Source organism: Solea solea, chromosome 10 (genome assembly GCF_958295425.1).
Source record: "Solea solea chromosome 10, fSolSol10.1, whole genome shotgun sequence".
NCBI lineage: Eukaryota > Metazoa > Chordata > Actinopteri > Pleuronectiformes > Soleidae > Solea > Solea solea.
This window is the reverse complement of record NC_081143.1, coordinates 21,760,338-21,780,080: the sequence shown is the minus strand read 5'-3', so window position 1 is coordinate 21,780,080 and position 19,743 is coordinate 21,760,338. Positions and strand designations below refer to the sequence as shown.

The 19,743-nt window shown below is 45.3% G+C and overlaps 1 protein-coding gene across 1 annotated transcript in view; it reads right to left on the bottom strand.

Annotated features, from left to right (window-relative positions):
• pkd1a (polycystic kidney disease 1a) overlaps window positions 1-19,743 on the bottom strand; it is a 60,064-nt gene that overhangs the window by 8,762 nt on the left and 31,559 nt on the right. The window contains exons 15-43 of the mRNA XM_058640197.1: window positions 18,993-19,475; window positions 18,100-18,231; window positions 16,611-16,786; window positions 15,880-16,010; window positions 12,652-15,275; window positions 12,115-12,312; window positions 11,706-12,005; window positions 11,146-11,591; window positions 10,612-10,762; window positions 9,546-9,698; window positions 8,919-9,059; window positions 8,114-8,429; window positions 7,539-7,755; window positions 6,468-6,627; window positions 6,209-6,361; window positions 5,978-6,122; window positions 5,184-5,519; window positions 4,917-5,005; window positions 4,429-4,744; window positions 3,883-4,060; window positions 3,497-3,761; window positions 3,208-3,403; window positions 2,624-2,794; window positions 2,379-2,522; window positions 1,926-2,136; window positions 1,713-1,839; window positions 1,485-1,595; window positions 1,198-1,247; window positions 665-1,006 (exon numbers count right to left, since the gene is read on the bottom strand). Of these exons, the coding sequence (XP_058496180.1) occupies window positions 665-1,006; window positions 1,198-1,247; window positions 1,485-1,595; window positions 1,713-1,839; window positions 1,926-2,136; window positions 2,379-2,522; window positions 2,624-2,794; window positions 3,208-3,403; window positions 3,497-3,761; window positions 3,883-4,060; window positions 4,429-4,744; window positions 4,917-5,005; window positions 5,184-5,519; window positions 5,978-6,122; window positions 6,209-6,361; window positions 6,468-6,627; window positions 7,539-7,755; window positions 8,114-8,429; window positions 8,919-9,059; window positions 9,546-9,698; window positions 10,612-10,762; window positions 11,146-11,591; window positions 11,706-12,005; window positions 12,115-12,312; window positions 12,652-15,275; window positions 15,880-16,010; window positions 16,611-16,786; window positions 18,100-18,231; window positions 18,993-19,475 (8,462 nt within the window). The remainder of the gene's footprint in view (window positions 1-664; window positions 1,007-1,197; window positions 1,248-1,484; window positions 1,596-1,712; window positions 1,840-1,925; window positions 2,137-2,378; window positions 2,523-2,623; window positions 2,795-3,207; window positions 3,404-3,496; window positions 3,762-3,882; window positions 4,061-4,428; window positions 4,745-4,916; window positions 5,006-5,183; window positions 5,520-5,977; window positions 6,123-6,208; window positions 6,362-6,467; window positions 6,628-7,538; window positions 7,756-8,113; window positions 8,430-8,918; window positions 9,060-9,545; window positions 9,699-10,611; window positions 10,763-11,145; window positions 11,592-11,705; window positions 12,006-12,114; window positions 12,313-12,651; window positions 15,276-15,879; window positions 16,011-16,610; window positions 16,787-18,099; window positions 18,232-18,992; window positions 19,476-19,743) is intronic.

The window sequence follows — 19,743 nt, the reverse complement described above, 5'->3', positions numbered from 1 at the left end:
AAAAAGGAAATCCTTTTGACACAGGACACAGATGGCACCAGCAGGAGGATTTTAGCCACTAAACTAAATGCTCAATTAATAAAATCTAAGCCTCTTTCAGTCTATGATATCTATCTTCCCACTTGATGTCACATTTGACAGCCTTCTTCTGGAGTTTGTTGGTGTCACTAATGTAAATCTAAACAAAGGGTTTAAAACATGTAAGTCACAAAGTCTGTGAGTTGTGATGTAAAAATCTGTGATTGGTGCAGGAGAATTAGCAGGTGATGAACTTGTGTGTCTGATCAAAAAAAGGCTTTTTAAGGTTATTCTTAAGATATCTTAAGAAGGTGTAGATTTGATTAGGGGAGCCTTAAAGGAATACTTCAAAGCATTTAGCTTTGTATTACTAGAATAGGGGTAGTTTAAAAAATTGTGAGTCGAGAAATATCTTCATTCTTATTTTTGTTACGTTCCCACCAGTGACACTTGGTCCGAGGCTTGAACGTTCAACGCTGTTCAACGCTTCAATTCTGCACTTTTTTAGACCCACTCGTAGGGGGACGGGACCTCATTCCAGACTCATTCCCCAAACGTAGGTTGGGAAGCACAATATTTTAAAAAATACTACCCTTATTATTCTAGTAATACAAAGTTAAATGCAAATCAGTGACGTATTCCTTTAAGTGGCTGAAATGTGTCTTTCCTTAAGTCCCTCGTGGCAGCCATGTTATCAGCGAGAGTCAGACAGATTTCCTGGCGTCGACAGTGTGCACTCTGTGACACCTGAGTGTCGAGGCCGCTGTTACCTGAAGAGGTGAAACATTTATTGCGTCGGTCATTTCCGTCGTCGTCGTCGGGGTTAAAGGTCATGTCGACACCCAGGTGCCTGCTCCCCTGACCCCTCTTCAGCCTGGGCAGTCCCGCTCCGTGCCCCGCCCCTCCCACCACGGACGCGTCACTCAACAACTCCGGCCAATCTCTGTCTCCCTCCGTCTCCTCCTCTGCCATGGCCCAACTGTCCACACTGAAATACACAGCGAGAGATACGCGTGTTTGTGACAAGAGAGAAATGTGTTTTTATTTTATATACGATACTTAAGAAATGAACGTTCTACATTTGTAGTCTCTTTTTCCCCTCACTTTATCCGAGAGAGGGAAATTAAACTTGACATTTACGTTCCATACATATCTAAAGTAATCGCCATGGCAACTCACCTTTTAGTTGACGGAGTGGGGAGATCGACATTGGTTTCCTCCGAGTTGGTCTGAGTGACAGACAGACAGACAGACAGATAGACAGATAGAGAGACTAATGACCTCACAGGGGAAAAGCATCACAATTTTTGCCTCGCTTGACAGCAGTTTCCTTTTCCATCAATTTTTAATATAATATATATTATTTATAGATTTTTCTATATAAATTCCACGATAAACTAAAAAATACATTGAGATCTGAACTTCTGCGATCATCTTAATAGGCGCCGTTTCATTAAAGACTGTACCTCGCCATTAAAGAAGAGGAAGGAGCTTCCTGCGACCGAATTGTCAAGGAAGTCGTCGATCTCCACAGACTCTTGGTCCACTTGTGGTGGCACCTGCTCCACAGACACACACTGATATTCACACACACACGCACGCACGCACAAAGAGAAAATATTCAACACTTTTGGTCGTTGGGAATCACTCGATCCTCGTCATTTGTCTGTCTTTGGGGACAGATGTGTGTCTACCTTGCTGCGGCTCATTCTGAAGAGCGTGAAGACGAGCAGGTACACAGGGTAGACAATCAGACAGGTCACCACGCCGACCGCCACCGTCTCTCCGTTTAACGAAGACAGCCGAGACACGGCCCGCGGGCTACAGCACAGGATGGCAATCACATGTTGGCAACGCGTCACGGTGAAGGAAACACACAAAGACAGGAGGGAAGAGACGACGTGTACCTGTATCTCTTGTCCACCACGACGCTGTACCACAGTGTGTTGGCCAACAGAAAGAGCTGCAGTAGCACAGTGCAACAGGTGGCTCTCTGCAGGCGGGTGAAGGGGCTGCGCGGGGGTCTCTCCCACAGCGACAGCCACAGGTGACTCTCGCACAGCGCTCGCTGCGACTCGCACCACAGGAGGCGGGGCAGCTGCAGGAGCGCCGTCTCCTCTGGAGGAAAGAGGGAAGGAAGACGAGTGCTTCTCGTATTAAACTGGCATTAAACACGCAGTGTGTCATTTGTGTCACTCTGGGCCTCTCAATCAAAACAGTAACAAAAGATCTAGTGTGAACACACTGGCTACAACTAGCGTTGGAAACACTAAATGATTTAGAGTATTTGAATGCAGAAATGTTCCATGTTAGATCTTTCACCATCCATTGTTACGGATGATTGGATTGTAGTTTCCTACCTGACGCCTCCACCTCGATCTCGACGCGTCCGTCTGTTTTGTCATTGTCGACCGACAGCCACTCCTCCACCAGAAAGTAGTAGCTGCTCCCCGTGTGCAGATCTTTCACCAAGACGTATTGCAGCATCCACGCCGGGGACAGACCTGACGAGGAGTCATAAAACAATGGATTTTTTTTTTTATTTCAAGATCATCTGGTTTAAGTTGTGGAGATTTCACAGCTGTGTGTGTGTGTGTGTTTTTACCCTTGTTGTCATGCCAAATTCGTATTTTCCAGACACTGCCCAGGCTGCTGTCCGTAGCAACGTGGAAGATATCGAGAGCGTTGCGTGAGAACGCTCCTCTGCTGTCGAGATGGCGGTGGCCACTGCGGCTCTCACGCCCGTACAGACTAATCCCCACGTGGGCTGTGGTGCCTGAAAGGACAGCCAGAGACCAGCTATGTCAATATTTATGCACATTTCATTCTTTTTTTTTTTCCTATTCGTGAATCACTCTGAAAAAAGTGATAACCTTCATTTGCAGATGTTTACAAACGATAGCTAAATATTTGATGATGCAAGCTTCTAATGTATGAGAAATGAATGACCATGGAATGAAATGAATATTTGTACTTAAACTGAAAAACATTGTTTCTCTGAGCTTCAAATGCCCTCATACTGCAGCTTTTAATCGCACTTCTTAGTAAAGTAGAAAAAGAGATAAACATAGTAAAAGAGCAAAACCATGATGAGGAACATAAATTACTGAGTGCATACTACTAAAATCCCAATTATAAACAACATCTTTTTATCACCTCGACAGCTTTTCAACTGTGACTATCGCTCACCTGCCCCTCGACTCCAGCCAGTCTTGACCTGAACCTCGTATTTGAAGAGGCCGTCGCGGCCACAGAGTGGAACCATGGCCGCCCGTCGCAGATCGAGCTGGTCCAACTTGTGCAAAATGGCTCCCGCCACGACGTAGCTCAGCAAGCCCAGCACACACACCAACAGCACGACCAGGCTCGGTGGACCGGAGCGCTCCTGCAAAAGACAGGAAATACGACGGTAAATGCACAACAATAAATGCACAAAATATCTCTTTTGTGTGTGTGTGTGTGTGTGTGTGACACTGACCGGCACTTTAAAGCTGACAGCGTTGGTCGGTACAAACAGGCCTGCGGCAAAAGCGGTGAGGTGCCTTGTGCGGCAGACCGCCCTGCTGGCGTTGGTCTCTGCCAGGGGCACCATGCCGTCTGTCCGCCACTGTTTCTCGCTCTCGCTGAAGTACTGACACAGGGAGGCAAAGACCCCCACCTTCAAACACACACCTGCAGGCTGAGCGTCTGGGCTGCACGGCGTACTCACGTTGATGAAGTAGTCCAGAGTGGTGTCGTAGGATCTGTGTAACGCACAAACAAAGTGACACAAACATTTTATTTTTTTTAGATTAAGCAGCTCCACCTTTTGGGACGGTTTTGGGACATGAGATTACAACGCTGTAGTAGAAGGAGGTCTCTTACTCTGGTGACAGGAAGAAGGTGTATTTCTTGTGGTCCAGATCTTGCCCTCTAGTCATACTAAGTGTGATGCGCTTTTTGTCCGTGCAGTTAAACTCGTTCGGTCTTTCCTGGGAATGAAGGTAAGCTGTGATGTATGGCTCCTCTCCAGCGTCTCCTCTGTTCTCCTTCTCTCTGGCATCTGGAGATTGAAAAGGAAAATGAGGGATCAGATTGAACCACTTCATGCCCTTTCCATTATTGCTAAATACTGATTAGCCAGCTGTCCCTTTCTCACGCTGCAATTAAATATTGAAAGGATTCATAATCCTGTATAAATTAGAGCTGCACCTTCAATTGTAAAAACATCGAACAACACAGAACACTCTTTGTTGATCTGCGAGAGAAAATTGCCCAATCACGGCTGCTGGGATACATGATCACAGCCCGAACAATGAAAGTGACAGTGACAAAAGGAAGAGGCTGCGAAAATCCATTACAACACTGCTACTAAATTACAGCTTGAAAAGACCTTCCTGACTCACAGTAAACCCGAGACAAGCAACTCACCCTCCAGAGAAGTGAAGTTGAGCTGCACAAACAGCCCCGCCTGTCTGTTGGCGTTTCCTGTGCTGACCCTGACGATGACGGAGTCACAGTGGGTGATGTTCACGGCTCCGGCTGTGGGTAACCCTCCACTGCTGGCTCTCTCCACACCTGCATCTGCACTAGTGCCATTGTTGATGGCAACGGTAATGGCTAGACTGTCGTCCAGGCCTGAGATTGGGATCTGGGTGCCATTTTCAGTGCGAAACTCCATGGACGTTACCTCGGTAGAGACGGTGTAGTTGGCAACATAATTGAAAGGGAAAGGGTTGGGCTCCACCTGGGCACAAGACGATTAGAGTTTGTCAGTGTTTGCTGGAGACAGACTCGATCACAGGCAGCTTATTCTGCCAAGTGTTGTTTTTTTTTGACAGAGATCTAAAGACAAAGTTCAAAAGGATCTTGTTCTAAATCGAGTGGTTTCCGTCATGTGACTTGTTCTCTGATGTTACCTGAAACAGTAGTTGCATGATGCTGTTTCCTGCGGCGGCTTTGCCAAGACTGTTGTTAAAAGCTCGTGGGATGGAGAAACGCTGACAAGCTGCAGATGAAAGGAGGAGGAGGAGGAGGAGGAAGAGAAGAAGAAGATGAAAACACTTGCTTGTTTGGAGTTGTGTTTGTGATGTTCAGACATTTGTGGATTATGAGGCAGTAGAAATTTCATTGACAGAAAAATGACATTGAAAATGATTCATGTTTCAATAAGTACACAAGTTCACCTGGACTGTCGTTGCTGTCGTAGCAGAGCAGACTCTGGGGATCTGCCAGTTTTCCTGTGGCAGCGATCTCGGCTCCCTTGAGCACCAGCGGCTCCTCATTAAGCACGCGGGCGTGCATGAGGATCAGCATGAGGACTGAGGACAGGTTGTAAGCCTTCATTGCCACTTGCAGAGGATGTGGCTCTAGTGTGGAGGGTGACGGGTCTAATTGATTGCTTCCTTGGTCTCCGCCAGCGGAGGCGGACAAGGACGTAGATGCAGGGGAGGGGGAATCCACATAGGCGGGCTGGAAGTAGGACTGCGAGGCGGACTGGCTCACCTGATGGATCAGATCACCTTGTGGAAGATGTGGGAAGAGAGGAGAAATGAGATTCATTTAGTTCGGAACATAAGATTAAGAGGAGAAGCAGTTCATTTCACTGTGCTTTCTCTTAATAAAGATAAATTAATTATACTGCTGTGACATCGAGGCAATGGTGCACTTGCTGCTCGCTCTGTGGCTTTTTGTCAAACACAAAGCAAGAGAAGAGAGCCAGAGAAAGACTGCAAACTGGAAACTGGCACATTCAGACTGTGGAGTTTGTCAATATTTGTTTATCGTTTGCTCCAGATGGCCAAGTTGTGGTTGTATTTGGGACTAAATGTCCAAATGAAATAAGAGAGGAATGGAAGACAGTTGGTGTGGTGTCTTCGTTAGTGTGGCAATCACTCAGAGTGAGTGGCTCACTAACTGGATTTTTGAGGCCAGCACTGTCCTGACGGATAGAAACACTCTCTCTCTCTCTCTCTCTTACCCATGATGTTGAGGATGTTGTCAGCTATCTCAGTTGGGGTCACAGTGCCTTGCTTGGTGTCAGTCTGCAAAATCTCCAGCATGGACTCCAGTTTGTTGAGTGTGCTGTTCTGACACTCCTCACAGATGAACTCACGGCTTACCGCCTGGAAAACACACAGTAACACACGCTCGAGAAACCGTCCTTTCTTTCTTCTCACCTCCCCCCTCCACTTCCTCTCATCGTACTCACTGTGCACTGTGCCAGAGCAGCTGAAGTCTGCTGGATGTCATTAACAGTGGTCAGGTCCAGAGATGTCAGAGCTCTAGTGATGTTGCTGCGCACTCTGACGCGGTAGCCGCGCTCATTTCGGGACACTCGCACCGTTTCCCTGGTCTGCTCATACTGAATGAAAGAAACACACAGGGTTAAGTGTGGCTCATTTATTAAAAAAACGTATGAGTGACTAAATAGATACTGTGATTGCGTCTGGTGCTGTGACATTTCCTACCTCATTTAGAACTGTGATGAGAGCCAGTGATAACTCTCTGACCCTCTGGGAGTCTCCCTGCTCCAGCAGCTTTTTGAGTTTGCTGTCCGTCAGATGAGACAGCCAGTGTGAGAGGCTGCTGTAACCCTGAGGGGGATCTGGCAGCGCCACTTCAATGGGTCTGGACACAAAAACAAAACAAAAGAAACAAATATTAAATATCACATTTCTAACTTGGACACATCTGCATTGAATCAGACAAGACTGACTGACAATGCAGGTATGTTGTTTTTCAAACTCGGAAATATTTGTGAATGCTTTTAGCGCAGCTCCAGGGATGCCAACTATGTGTTGGCTGCACTGCACGTTTAATTCAGAATCACTTATGACCACAACTTGTGAAACTTTGTACTTTGCAATAAATGGATTTGGCACATTTTTATTATTATTATTATTATTAGTATTATTATTATTGGTTCCCAAAAAGGATAATCTACAAATGACCTAATCAACCAATGTTACTTGTGATGCTACAGTGAGGTTGACATTTGTGGTTGAGTGTCTCTATTGGACGGTCTACCAAGATATTTGGGTCAGACATTTAAATTCCAGTCCAAGGTAGATTTATTTATTGAAAAAACAAACCCACACAGCGTTGGTGTGGAAGAAGAATGGACGAGCCAAGAGAAGAGACTTGAATTTGAAACTAAAATTGTATAATAATGTGCAACCATAACAATATAGCGCACAGAATCCTAACCAGGATCCAATTTAAGGGACATATACTAATACTGTCCAATACTTTATCACACTCATAAGAGAGGTTATATGCCTCTCTAAAATAAGACGTCCTACTGCAAGGCATTAAACTCTAAGTCAATGTTTAGCACACATGAGAAATTACCAACAGAAACAAAACCTTGCTTGATGAGCGGTTTATTGTTGCACCCAGAGATTACTGCAGTAATGTGCAAATCTAGTAAGCTGCAGCAGCTTTGGATGATGAAAAATAAGCGTAATGTCTGAAATCTTAATTGCAGCAATTTGTTCACACGTCCCTGTCGAAACTCAACGAAAGTGAAATGCAATTACTTTTTCAGTGCAATGTCAGCAGCTCCCTGATGGTCCTCCACTGTGATGGACACTTCGACGCGATGCTGGGCTGAGCTGAAGCCTGGGGGCAGGAAGGCAGAGTGCTCTGGACTGCTGCCCCTGTACACGCTGAAGTCCTCGCAGTAAGCTCCTTTGCAACGCGTCACCAGCAGACTGTACAGCAGCGGAGTCTCTGAGTCTCCCAGATCACTGTAACCTGGAGGGAGAAAACAGAAAAAAAACTAGAATAACAGAGGCCAAGATGGAGATGGTAGACAGGTGCTGACTGGAAGTAGACAGTATCAACTTTAAATTGAAAGCTGCAGTCCGCAACTGTTGCTTGGTTATTATTGAATGGAAATAATGGAACACTTTTTGGGCTCTTTTAAGCAGTATTATCAGACCTGACTGCGGGAGCGTTTATGTTTATACAGCAGTGTGTTAGAATGAAACAAATCACTTCCTGTGTGCAGAGTGGGAATGTCGCGGCATGAAACAAGATCTACTTCATTAGCATTATGGGAATTCGTATAGACTGAAATAAAGCCAGGCGATGCAGCCTTCCTTCACCCTACCTGAGCAGTTGAAGTGCACGCGGTCGATCAACGTGCGCACCCTCCAGTCTTCACCATCGCCATACTCCACTCCTGCTTCCCCTCCGCCTCTCAGGTGACACTTCCCGCCGGCCGGGGGCAAATTGCGGTGCAAGGTGATGGAGGCGACGCCCTCGCCGTCCAGACTGTCGTCGGTCACGTACAGCGTGAAAATGTAGGAGTCTATGTGGCGCAGGACGCCCTGCCTTAGCACCAACTTCATGTCGTCGCTCTCGGTGGTGGTGGAGGAGGAGTCCAGGACGAGAGTCTCGTTCTGCAGTGTCATGGCACTCCAGCGCTGGGAGAGAGGAACAGAGGAGGAGTAAGAATACGTTTGTGTTTGTTCTCAGCTCAGAGAGTAAACTGAGAGGAAACGTCATCTGAACGCCATTATTTGTTTGAATAATATAAATAAATATAAATAAATCTTTACTTTAATACACAAAGACTGATGGAAACTGGTATGGGCCAGTAGATTCAGTCATTTATTTTGTTTTTTTAAAGTGATCCTTGTCTATTTTGGAAACTAATGATAACCTCATGAGTACATTTTTAGCAGCTCATTCAAGTCAGCTCATTGTGAGTGAGGACATAAAATAACATAACATTCTCTCTACACTTACAGTATGTGATGACCTCATCCACACACCCACACACTGCCAGTGACACAAACCCAGGAAAAGACTGAATAAAGGAAGGAGGGGGAGAAAGAAGTCTGGAAATGGTGAGTTCCCTCTCAGGCTTGTGGTACAGTGACCTCATTGTGTGTGTGTGTGTATGTGTTTACCCCACGATGAGAGCCCTGGCAGTTGGTGCAGGTCCCTTTGAGGTAAACATAGGAGTTCTGGCTGACCACGTAGATGGACTGGGCCTTACAGGACACACACTCCAGATACACCATGGGTATGTGACCACTCTGGACGAGTACCTGTCACACACAGAGTGAGACGACGGCGTTAGATCCACAGTCTCTGAACACAGCGCTTTATTCACAAAGACGTCCTAATAACAAACGAGCGAACCTTTGAGAGTTATCATGAACTGGCCACCAGGACCAACATAGTTTAACTGTGTGCACAACCTCTGTTCCACTGTGAACCTTGTTTTCCACACTGGCAGGATTTTGTTCCTGATTGGTATGAGCCACAAATCACAGCGCCATAATTTGGACAGCAGAAGTCAACCTTCCACCTTCTAGAGGGCTATGATGATACTCTGATGCTCTCTTTTCAAAAAATCTTAAACCCAAAAGTCTATAAAGTTGAATTAGGTGAAGAGGGCAATAACATCACATGGAACACAAGACAAGTAGAATAAATTCCTTTGTCTTCTTGTGAGCCGGTGGAGGGTTTACGGTCCCCAGGTTGACATTTTCAGTCATTCATGAAAGGCAGGAGAGACCGTGTCCACTTACAGTCTGCGTGGTGGACTCCGGCGCCAGGCCGTCTTTGCTGATGGTCAGTTTGAATGTGTATTCGACGCCCGCCTCCAGCTCAGAACCAGAGATTCCTAGCACTGGACCACTGGAACCCAGGCCAAAGTTCAAAGTGGAGCAGTGCTCTGGACCCTGCAGGCACAAACAATCAGGGTTATTATTGTAATGATAATAATTCTAAGGACAACTTAATGTATTTATAATGATAGTACTTTGACGTCATAGAAAATGGGAATGCAAAGCCTTTCAATATATTTCTCCAGAATGTAATAATGCTAAGGCCTATGCTAAAAATAGTGCAGTGCAGTGTTTGTTTATTTCCCTGAAAATGCTTTTGCATTTGTGTGTGTAACTACAGTCAGTTAATGACAGTCTGACTAAATGGGAGAAAATAAAATAATAATAAATAAATAACTAATAATAACAATAATAATGCAATAAAATTAATAAAATATAAGTAATACAGTGAACAAAGTTAAGCTAATAAGAAGGGTTTACTGATTAGGTAAAATTGGATACTCTGACTGGTCCTCACGGTGTGATTTGTCCGTTATAACCATCATTTGCAAGATTAGCTCTGTTCTCCAAGTTTGTCTCATGAATCCACCATTGAAACAATTCAACCGTCTGTTGTTTCATGTTAAACTTGTGGGCAAATATTCAGACAACAGAGAGAGACAGAGGGAGACAATCCTGTCTAACCACAGAGGGACAACAGAGAACTCATATTTGTAGACTTTTAGAAACTGCACTTGTTTATTCACTATCCCACGAGAATCTTTTGGACAATGTGATGTCATTTCTGTATAGGTACTGCAAGACAATTTGATTGATTGACAGTCAGATGTAAAACTAAAATAAATGCTATGCTAGTAAATAAAAAAAGTGAACTGAAAATTCTACAGACAATGACGGTATTAGTGACATTTTTGTGCTTTTTGTATATAAGTATACATTTTCTTTTCTTTAAATTCGGCCAAAATTTCACCTAGATTCTACACACTGGACCTTTAAACTACGACGCGTGAACATTACTAGCCATTACCTTCGAGGTGCTTTGACACTCCCAGTGGTAGTGGAGTAGTGACTGGCTGTCCCGGTCCATATTGGGGTCGTACGACTGCTCCGCACTTAGCTGCAGGTCCTGCGTTCTTGAACACACCCTGTATGTGCCCCCTTCTATGATGGGCATTAGCCTGACAAAAAAAAAAAAGATAGTTAAATAAACAAAGATATAAAAGAATACACAACTCAAACCATGTTTGCAAACCATTTACAGAAAGAGTTACACGGTGATCTTAACCATGTTATCTTTGACCATAATTTGGTTAGAAGCATCAGCACCAGATAAAGATTATTTTACACTTGAAGTAGCTTGAGAAGTCTGTATGGATGTTTTAAATCTTTTCTGTGGTTGTAAAACTAGGTCACCATTGAACCCATTACAACTGGACTGAATTCAACCAGACTACACCCAAGTTGAATCAAGATAAAGATTTTCATAGAAAGACACACAGTACGTACAAGGAGCGATCTACGTCATTTACATTTCTGTTGGTGCCTTTGTTGCTGTACTGACCTGGCAGCCATGACGCTCAGATGCAGACAGGCAGCCTTTCTCAGCGGCACGCCTTCATATGACAGCGAAAACACCAAGCTGTAGTTTCCTGTCGCCAGAGACATCTTAGGCAACGACAGCTCCACGCGACGCACATCTACCTCCGTTGGAAGGTGAATTACTGGGACCGGCAAAGACTGAGAGGGCTGAGTCACCGCTCCAGAGGGATTCCGGTCATCTTTGTCATTATCACAGGAGGGTGCTGAGAGTATCTGCCACAGATATTGAGCTCCGTAGCGTTCGCAGCCTTTCAGATCAACACTGGCCTCCATTATAGCGGGCTGCGAGCGCCAGATGGCCAGGCGGGGGGCTTGAACCACCTGCACTTCTGGTTCCTCACACTCTAATACACTGACGCTGACCTCCACCTGGGCCAAGACCCAGCTCACCATGTTACTGCAGTTCACCTATGAGAAGAACAAAGCAAGCTGGTTGAAATCACAGAACCTGGAAGCTTCAACGTACAGTATCCGTCAAAATAAAAAAACAAAATCTCATGTTTCAAAGAATTTAAAACATACTTGGACCAGGTAGTGTCCTGGGTAGTTGTACTCATGACCCACAGTTGTGGTGGTGGTGTGAGCCTGAGTAGAACCATCACCAAAGTCCCACAGACACTCCACGGGGTTAGACCTGGGTGTGATGGAGGCCGTCAGGGTTATCGTCTTTTTGATGAAAGTGTCCTGAGGTGCTGCGTACAGGATGGCAGCCTTCAGCAGGTTCTGCACGAGGATGTGCTTGGTGATGTTTTGGGCGTGCAGGGCGTTGAGGGCCTTCAGGTAGATGGTCAATAAGCCGGCCTCTTCTGGAGTGTATGACACCTGGCGACGTGCAAAAACAGATGGAGATGAGCGATTTGTCGCTTCACAGCGTTTTCCATTTTGCATCGTCGTGAGTCAAAATTACAAAGCTGTTGTAAAGTGAACCAACCTCTTTGCCAATGTGTGGTTTCTGGTGGAGGTGGTAGAGATCAAAAGTCCACAGGAAATGGACAGGTTTGCCTGTCAAAATGTTGGCCACAAACAATCTCTTCACACCGACAGGGATCGCTGCACAGCTGCCCAGGATGGAGAGTCCACGAACCGGCTCCATCACCTCAACCTGGAGGTGCCGCCTCTTAGAACTCACCTGAGTTTAAATATTAAAAAAAAAGAGGTGATCTCTGTTAGTTTGACTTCAGTTTCACTCTTTGTTTGTCAACCTTAGAGTTAAGAGAGTTAAGTACAAGTGATTAGATTTAACGGTCAGCTTTTCACAATTGCTGTGTGTTGTGCGTCTTTACAGTATGTTTTCCAATTTCTTCTCCATAAATGCTAATTGTGCTAGAAGTGACAATAAACTGATTCTTAACTCATCGTTAAATGACTGTACTGAAGCCTTAAAGTGCCCAGACGTCTGACCGTGACCATAAACCTTTTGTATGAACATACACTGCTCAAAAACATTATGGGAACACTTTGACTTTACCTGGTTGTGAGCGGTGAGATTCACCATGTATGTATCCACCCTGCTGAACACGTGGACATAGGTTTGGTTGAGCTGTGTGATAACAGTGGCATCTCCGCTGATGCTGAGAATCAGATTGACGTCCGAGCCAGCTGCCATGGAAATGGTGAACTCCACCTTTTGGCCCACTGCCGCAATCTTTGTGCTGGCCTTCAGCTCCAAGCCTTGGATCTTGTCCTGAGCAAAGTACTCCCTGGAATACACTTGCCCACTGACATCATTGGTGGCATTTAAAACAACAACGGCTGTCTTTGGCTCCTTGAAAATCAGAGAGGTTCTCCTTCCAATGTCTGTTCTTCCATCTAACAGCCACGTCCATGTCACATTGGTTCCTGTCAGCACATCACCCTGGAGCGTGATGTTGGTACCTGTTGCCACGTAACTCTGCTCGGTCACATCGGTGGCTGTGAATCTTAGTCCAGAGATGACTTCCTGGACACTTAGTATTTCCGACACAACTTTGGAGCTAACTTCATTGAAGACCTCCACAGCAACTAGTTTTTGGCCCGGACTGATGAAGGTGTGGGTTTTCCAGGGATTGTTCCATTGCAGTGTATCGCCATTCACAGACCAGCGGTACTGCAGGTCTGAGCCCTCCATAGTCAAGACTGTCAGGTTTGTTGGAGAACTGACTGCGACCGGGTTCTTGCTGACCTGCAGGTACACACCTCTGGCTGGTTCCAAGAAGTAAATGGTTCTATTGACAGACAGCTGACCCAGAAGGTTGACGGCACGAAGAAAGACTTCACATGGACCCGGCTTGGAGTAATTCACCTCCACACTCTTTCCGCTTATGTTGAAGCTTGAGCTGTCTTGGTCCGGCTCTCTGATGAGGTTCCAGGTAAATGTCATGTTGGTTCCTTCCTTTAAGCCTGCTTGAAGGTGGAGAATGTGGTTTGTCGCAAAGCAACATGTGTCCAGATGTGTGCCTCCACTTCCTGTGACCTCCTCCGCTGCTAGAATCTGCAGACCCTCCAGCTCGCGTTGGACAAACAGAAAGATACTAGCTTGTGATGTTCCGACATCGTTCTCCGCAGTCACAATGATGTTGAAAGTGCCAACAGAGCGGAAAGTGTAGAACATGGTGTGGGACCCGGGTATTGAGGTACAGCGGTCACACAAGATCCAAGAGAACCGAACACCATCTCCTGCCTCCATTTGAGCTTCAAAATGAACCGAGGCATTGAGAGGAACATTTATCAGGCTGGAGTTGACAGTCAACCCGCGGATTGGTGCGAGCACAGCAACAGGTAAAGTAGTGTGATTCCTGCTGACTGTGTTAGCTGCTGTTAGTGTGATATTGTAGTGGCCTGAGATACTGTAGGTGTGGTAAATATTCTGGCCTGCTAACACATTTCCATCTCCAAAGTCCCAGCTATAATTGACATTGGAGGCCATGGAAGAAGTTGTAAAAGCATATGGTGCTTTAAGTGTCAGGTTGTTGTATTTAGTGCCATTATGCTGAATAATAATTGGTCCTACAGACATCAGAACCTCAACCAAAACACTAGCATTACTTGTGGAGATGTTATTGGAGACAGTGACTGTCACCATGTAATGGCCTGGGGTTTCATACATTGTCACAATATTCCCAGAGCCATGGACGAGCACAAGTTCTTCCTCTCTACCAAAGTCCCAGTGATAGCTGTAGTTGAACTCCGGCGCAGCACCGACCTGGAACAGGACCTCCTCTCCAATGGCGTAATGGGATTTCTCAAGGGTAATACTTATGTTGGTCAAAGCTGGCTGCACACACACCCAGTTGAAGAAGTTCACCTTGGTGGCCCTGTTGACCCCGCTAGAGAGAAGCAAGGAGAGGGGATAGTTCCCACTTGCCACGTAGGTGTGTGACACTGTGGGGTTGCCGTGGTGTGTCTCATTGGGGCTTCCGTCCCCGAAGCACCATTCATAAAAATGAGCTGATTCATTACCGGAAACCCAGGCTTTAAAGTTGACAGGGGTCTGCTCCTGGACACACCCGGATGGCTCCATCCTCATAACTTGGAAGACAAACACCTGCACTGACAGGACTGTCGAAGCAAAGCTCACAGCATTGCTGGCCGTTACATTCACCGTGTAGTTACCCTCTTTAGTGTAGCTGTGCGTCACATGAGGTTCAGGTGTAGAGAAGACATTTCCGTCGCCCATGGAAAAGGTCCATGTTATGTTATTGCCCGAAGCAAATCGAGCCCTCACAGTCGTAGGACTATGAAGCTCGGTGGGGGAGGAACTTTCAGCACACAGACCTCCAATCTTCTCATACACAAACATCTCAGCGCAAGCCTCCACGGAACTGATGGTGTTGTTAACCGAGACACAGACATTAAAGACGCCACTCTGTGCACAGGTGTGTGCCACACGGCGACCCTGCAACGGGGCAGAGACATCGCCAAAGTGCCAGTCATAGTGAATTCCATAGGGCGAGGGCAGAGGGTGAGCCTCAAAATCAGCGGATTCCCCAGTGAGCAGGAGTTGTGGCTCTGTTTGTATATCAACACGAGTGAGGATGCTGTAGACGCTCATGTTTATGCTCCGGCTGACATTGTCATAGCGATTGGACACTGACACCACTGCAGTGTATATTCCTGGACAGAGAGAGAGAGAAAGAGAGGAAAGAAGATCACATTAGCAATGCTGTCTTATTAAAATGTTAATGCAGCTGTGTTTTCTTCACTTGAAGCTGTGGCTGACCTTTAAACACAAACACCCCCACAGCATCCAAACAAGAAAAAGCTACTCTGAGCCTCTTGGTTCTTTAAAGATTGATGTGATCAATCATGGCATTTCTTGGTGGACAATCTCACGTTACAAAGTTGTCCAACAGATAACTTTAAAGAGTTTTTTTGATGTCAGATAGCACATGTGGGATCATGGGAATTGTTGTTTTGTTGTCTCTTATCCGCTCCCCTGTACGTTTGCGCTTTACAGGAGCTTTGGCAACACTGATCCACTAGTGACAAACGCACCAATTAAAAAGAAATCAACACATTGGCTAAGCAAGTGTTTCCTTCCTCACTGTGATGTTTCACAGGGGTAAAGCAGATGACGTCTGAATGTTGGAAACGATTTACTACAACAAACTATAGAGCCTACGTCTCATGGTTTTTAGATATTTTAATGTAAGATTCTTGATTATTCATGTCTATATATAACAGTTCTTCATATATAGAGATAGACGTGCAGTGTTACCTGGCTGAGAGTAGATGTAGGTGACATTGTTGCTTAGCAGGACCTGATTAGGGGAGTCTGCGCAGAGGAGGGCAGGATCATAGGGAGGCTTGTACTCAAACTCCTTATATCCATTGTCACCGAAAAACCATCTGCAGCACAACAGAGACAAAATTAAATTAAGGCAAAAAAAAAGAGAGAGATGAATAGATGTGCTAATAACCACACACACTGGAAAATGGGAATCTTCTCTAAGGAGGCAATCGAGGGTTTGGAAAGAAAAGAAGTGGAAAAATCTAAACTCAGGAAGCCTCTCTGGACCAAGAATGGTGAGAGTGGAAGGAAACTAAGTGAAAGAGTGCACCACAGTTGGGAGGGTGGGAATGTGAAAGAGGGAGGCAGGGAAAAGAGCAGGAGAGAACGCATTGGAAGAAAAGGAGAGAAAAAAAAATGAACGGGGGAAAAAGCCGAGCAGAAGGGAAAATTTTTGTCAGCAATCTGCTCTAACCACACAGTTATAAATCCAAGGCTCTGCATGGTATGACTGCTGCTTTGCTATTATGGCGCACAGGAAGAAGAAAAGAGAGTTAAGAGAAAGGGAGAGAGAGAGAGAGAGACAGATAAAGGAGCAGAAATGTGGAGCCAAACACAAACAGATGGAATGCCTCCGACTTAAAAACAAAAAGGGAAATGAAAAATAAAAAAAAACGAGAGTAAAAAGGCATTTGATTTTGTCTATTTAGTGTTCATACCGGAAGGTGGCGTCCACAGACATGTCTACCAGCACAGACGTGGTGAGAGTCTGTGTGGAGCCCTGTGGGACCACATCTGGCACACCCCTCACAGTCAAGTTGGCCATGGGCTGCAGGCGGTCCACTGTCACGTTGAAATACTCTGTGAGGGTGCTGACATGGTTCATGGCTGTCACCTGAAAGGAAGACACACAGCCAGTGGCGTCACTAAGTTAAACCACGAGGGGTTTCTCGATCGCAAACAGAAGACGCAAAGTCACAAACAGAAGTTTGTCACGTTGTAGGAAACTTGGGAAATATTATCCAGAAGAGCTTTGGCAGCAGAACACACAGCAAATGTGGTCGCTCATTTGCTTATTACTACAGAGGGTGTAATACACAGGTGAGTCATAAGGCCTGGTTCACACTGGACGTGTGGCGCGTGCATCACTGCTGTGTTCCATCATGCCTTTCCATTATTTCGGCAGCAGTCTTGACAGATTAGAGTGTTCACACGGCACGTGTGAGTCGCGCCTGAGACGCGCTTCCTTTGAGTTTCGGTGTCTTGCGTATTTTTCAAGCATGATGGAAAAAATCCCCAGAGAAAAGATCTACTGATCCGTGATATTGACATTCTACCAGCATGATTACATAAACGTGACTCCTCTCACAGTCGTTTAGGCGTCTAGGCTGAATATGAATAGATCTCTTGTAGACCAATCAATCTCTATTTAAGTAATTGGTTATTAATTTCTGTCACTTTTTTAAAACCCAAAACACCAAATATATACTGGCTCTGAGTGTGACCTTCTTAAAATAAATATCTGCCACTTGAATCTCTTTGGCATTTGGACTGCTGTCTAAAAAATAAGCTGCTTAAAAACATTAACTCATGCTCTGGGAACCTTTGAAGGGCTTTTTCACCAGTTTTCTGACATTTATAGACCAATGATTACTCTGCATTGTATCTTTAATGTTTCAGGAAGAGACTGAAACATTAAAGCAAAAACAATGTTTTTGCTACAAAACAAAAACATAGCTTTGGTGATTTTACAATGTATAATAAAACACTGAGTTCCCGGGCCCACCAGTTCTAACACTTTACAACTGTATTAAGTCCAAAATCATCACTTCGGAGTTGCATGTGCAACAGATTTCTTTCCTTCAGACCTCATTAACAGAGAATGCGATAAAATCCCAAATCTGTCAGGAAATGGCTGAACTCATGTTGTCAGATGTTGTTCTGCACGCATGTCGACTGTGATGCAGTTGGTGTTCTATTCATTCACTATTGGAAAACCTTCACGTTAAGCCCTCACTGTCCAAACTTTAGGCAAAAAAATAAAAAGCTGTATAAACACAGCTGAAACTAACTGAGTGGACATGTTGTCAGTGTTTGCCGATGTCCGGCTAACAAGCTGGGTATCCAAACCAAAACCTGTCACATACAAATGTGAGAGTGGAGACAGCTTGACAGCAAATCTGTGACGCGTTTTGATTGTGAACTCACCGTGAGCTTGTAGACCGCGGCATGCTGATAGATGACATTGAGAACCGTGTTGTAGTAGGTGAAGTGGGGTTTGTCGTCCACTGTCCACTTAAATGTGGGACTGGAGCCTTCGAGGACGGATGCTGTGTAGCTCTATAACAAACACAAAAATACAGCACACACATACAGGATCAGGAAAACATGTCCATATCTTATATTCAATAAATGTTTTAATACATCCTGACGCCAATTAAGGCAAACAAACACACGCTATCCCTAACCATAACCACTTAACGCCTAAACCTAACCTTAACATTTAGCCCTAAATGTAACCAATTGCTCAGAAATGACTAAGGACTACTAGTGCTGACAAGGTCCTGAAGAGGTAACAAATACAAATACACACACTCACTGACTGATAATGCATTCTTTAGCCAGTTACCTTAAAGGAATAATTCCCTGATGTGCATTTAGCTTTGTATTACTAGAACAGACGTAGTGTTTTTGAAAAAGTGTGTTTCCCAACCTCAGTTTCCTCATATCTTCATTCTTTTCTTTGTTACTTGGCCACCAGTAATACTTGGTCCTGTTAGCGTAACTGTTAGCAAAGATGGCGGACACGGTTTACATTCCAGTTTAGCCAATTAGCGTTGCAGTTTCAAGCCTCGGACCAAGTGTCTCTGGTGGGCACGTAACAAAGAAAAGAATGAAGATATTTCTCGACTCAGGGGAAACTGAGTTTGGGAAGCACAATTTTTCAAACATGATATCCCTATTCTATTAATACAAAGCGAAATGCAAATCGGTGAAGTATTCCTTTAACCTTAACCATCTCAGATGCATACCTTACCCTTACCCTTTACTCTGACCCCTAACCTAAACCCAATTCTAACCCTAAGTCTTGACTTACTCACCACGACAGACTCCATCAGCACTCTGTGTGCAGGGTGTGGCTGCACCACCAGTCCTCTGAGGGGCACTTCCAAGTGGACAGACATGACCAGTCTGGCTTCGGTGACATTATTGAAGGCCTCCAACTCCACCTGTACTGGACTCTCTTGTTCCTGACCTCCCAGGTTCAGATCCAGCACTGCATACAGACTGGGCTCGGTGACCTTGACCCCCGTCCCCGAGCTTGGCGCGGGCTGACAGATTGCCAAGTTGGACGAGAACTCCGACGGACATTCTGGCTGGAACACGACGCTGTGATTATTGCCTCGCGGCGACACGTGGGTTACGTAGCAAGACTGGACACGGAGAAGCAGGCGGGTGTCGTTGGGCTGCAGGTAGAAGGTGCCATTCTGGGGAGTCGGGTGGAGGACTGTCAAGCCCAGAGGGGGCACCACGCGCAGTGGGCATGTGGCTGAGGCCGGGTATGACGGCTCCGCAGAGGTCACCTGTAATTGATCAGAATTAAACCTCAATAACTGGGTAAATGAATACCAGAATATACCAACATAGGACAAAGGTTTTTGTCCTACTGTTTAAATGTAAGAAATCATTTGGTCTTCATAGCTTTAGAATGAGCCTTTCATACTTGAACAAACTGAACAAACTACTAAGTTTACTACACAACAACAAAAAAGAACGCCACGCTTTCTGGTATGTGGAGCTCATCGAGAGTCCTCCGTTTGTTACAATCTAGTGTCTCACCAGTAGATGTCC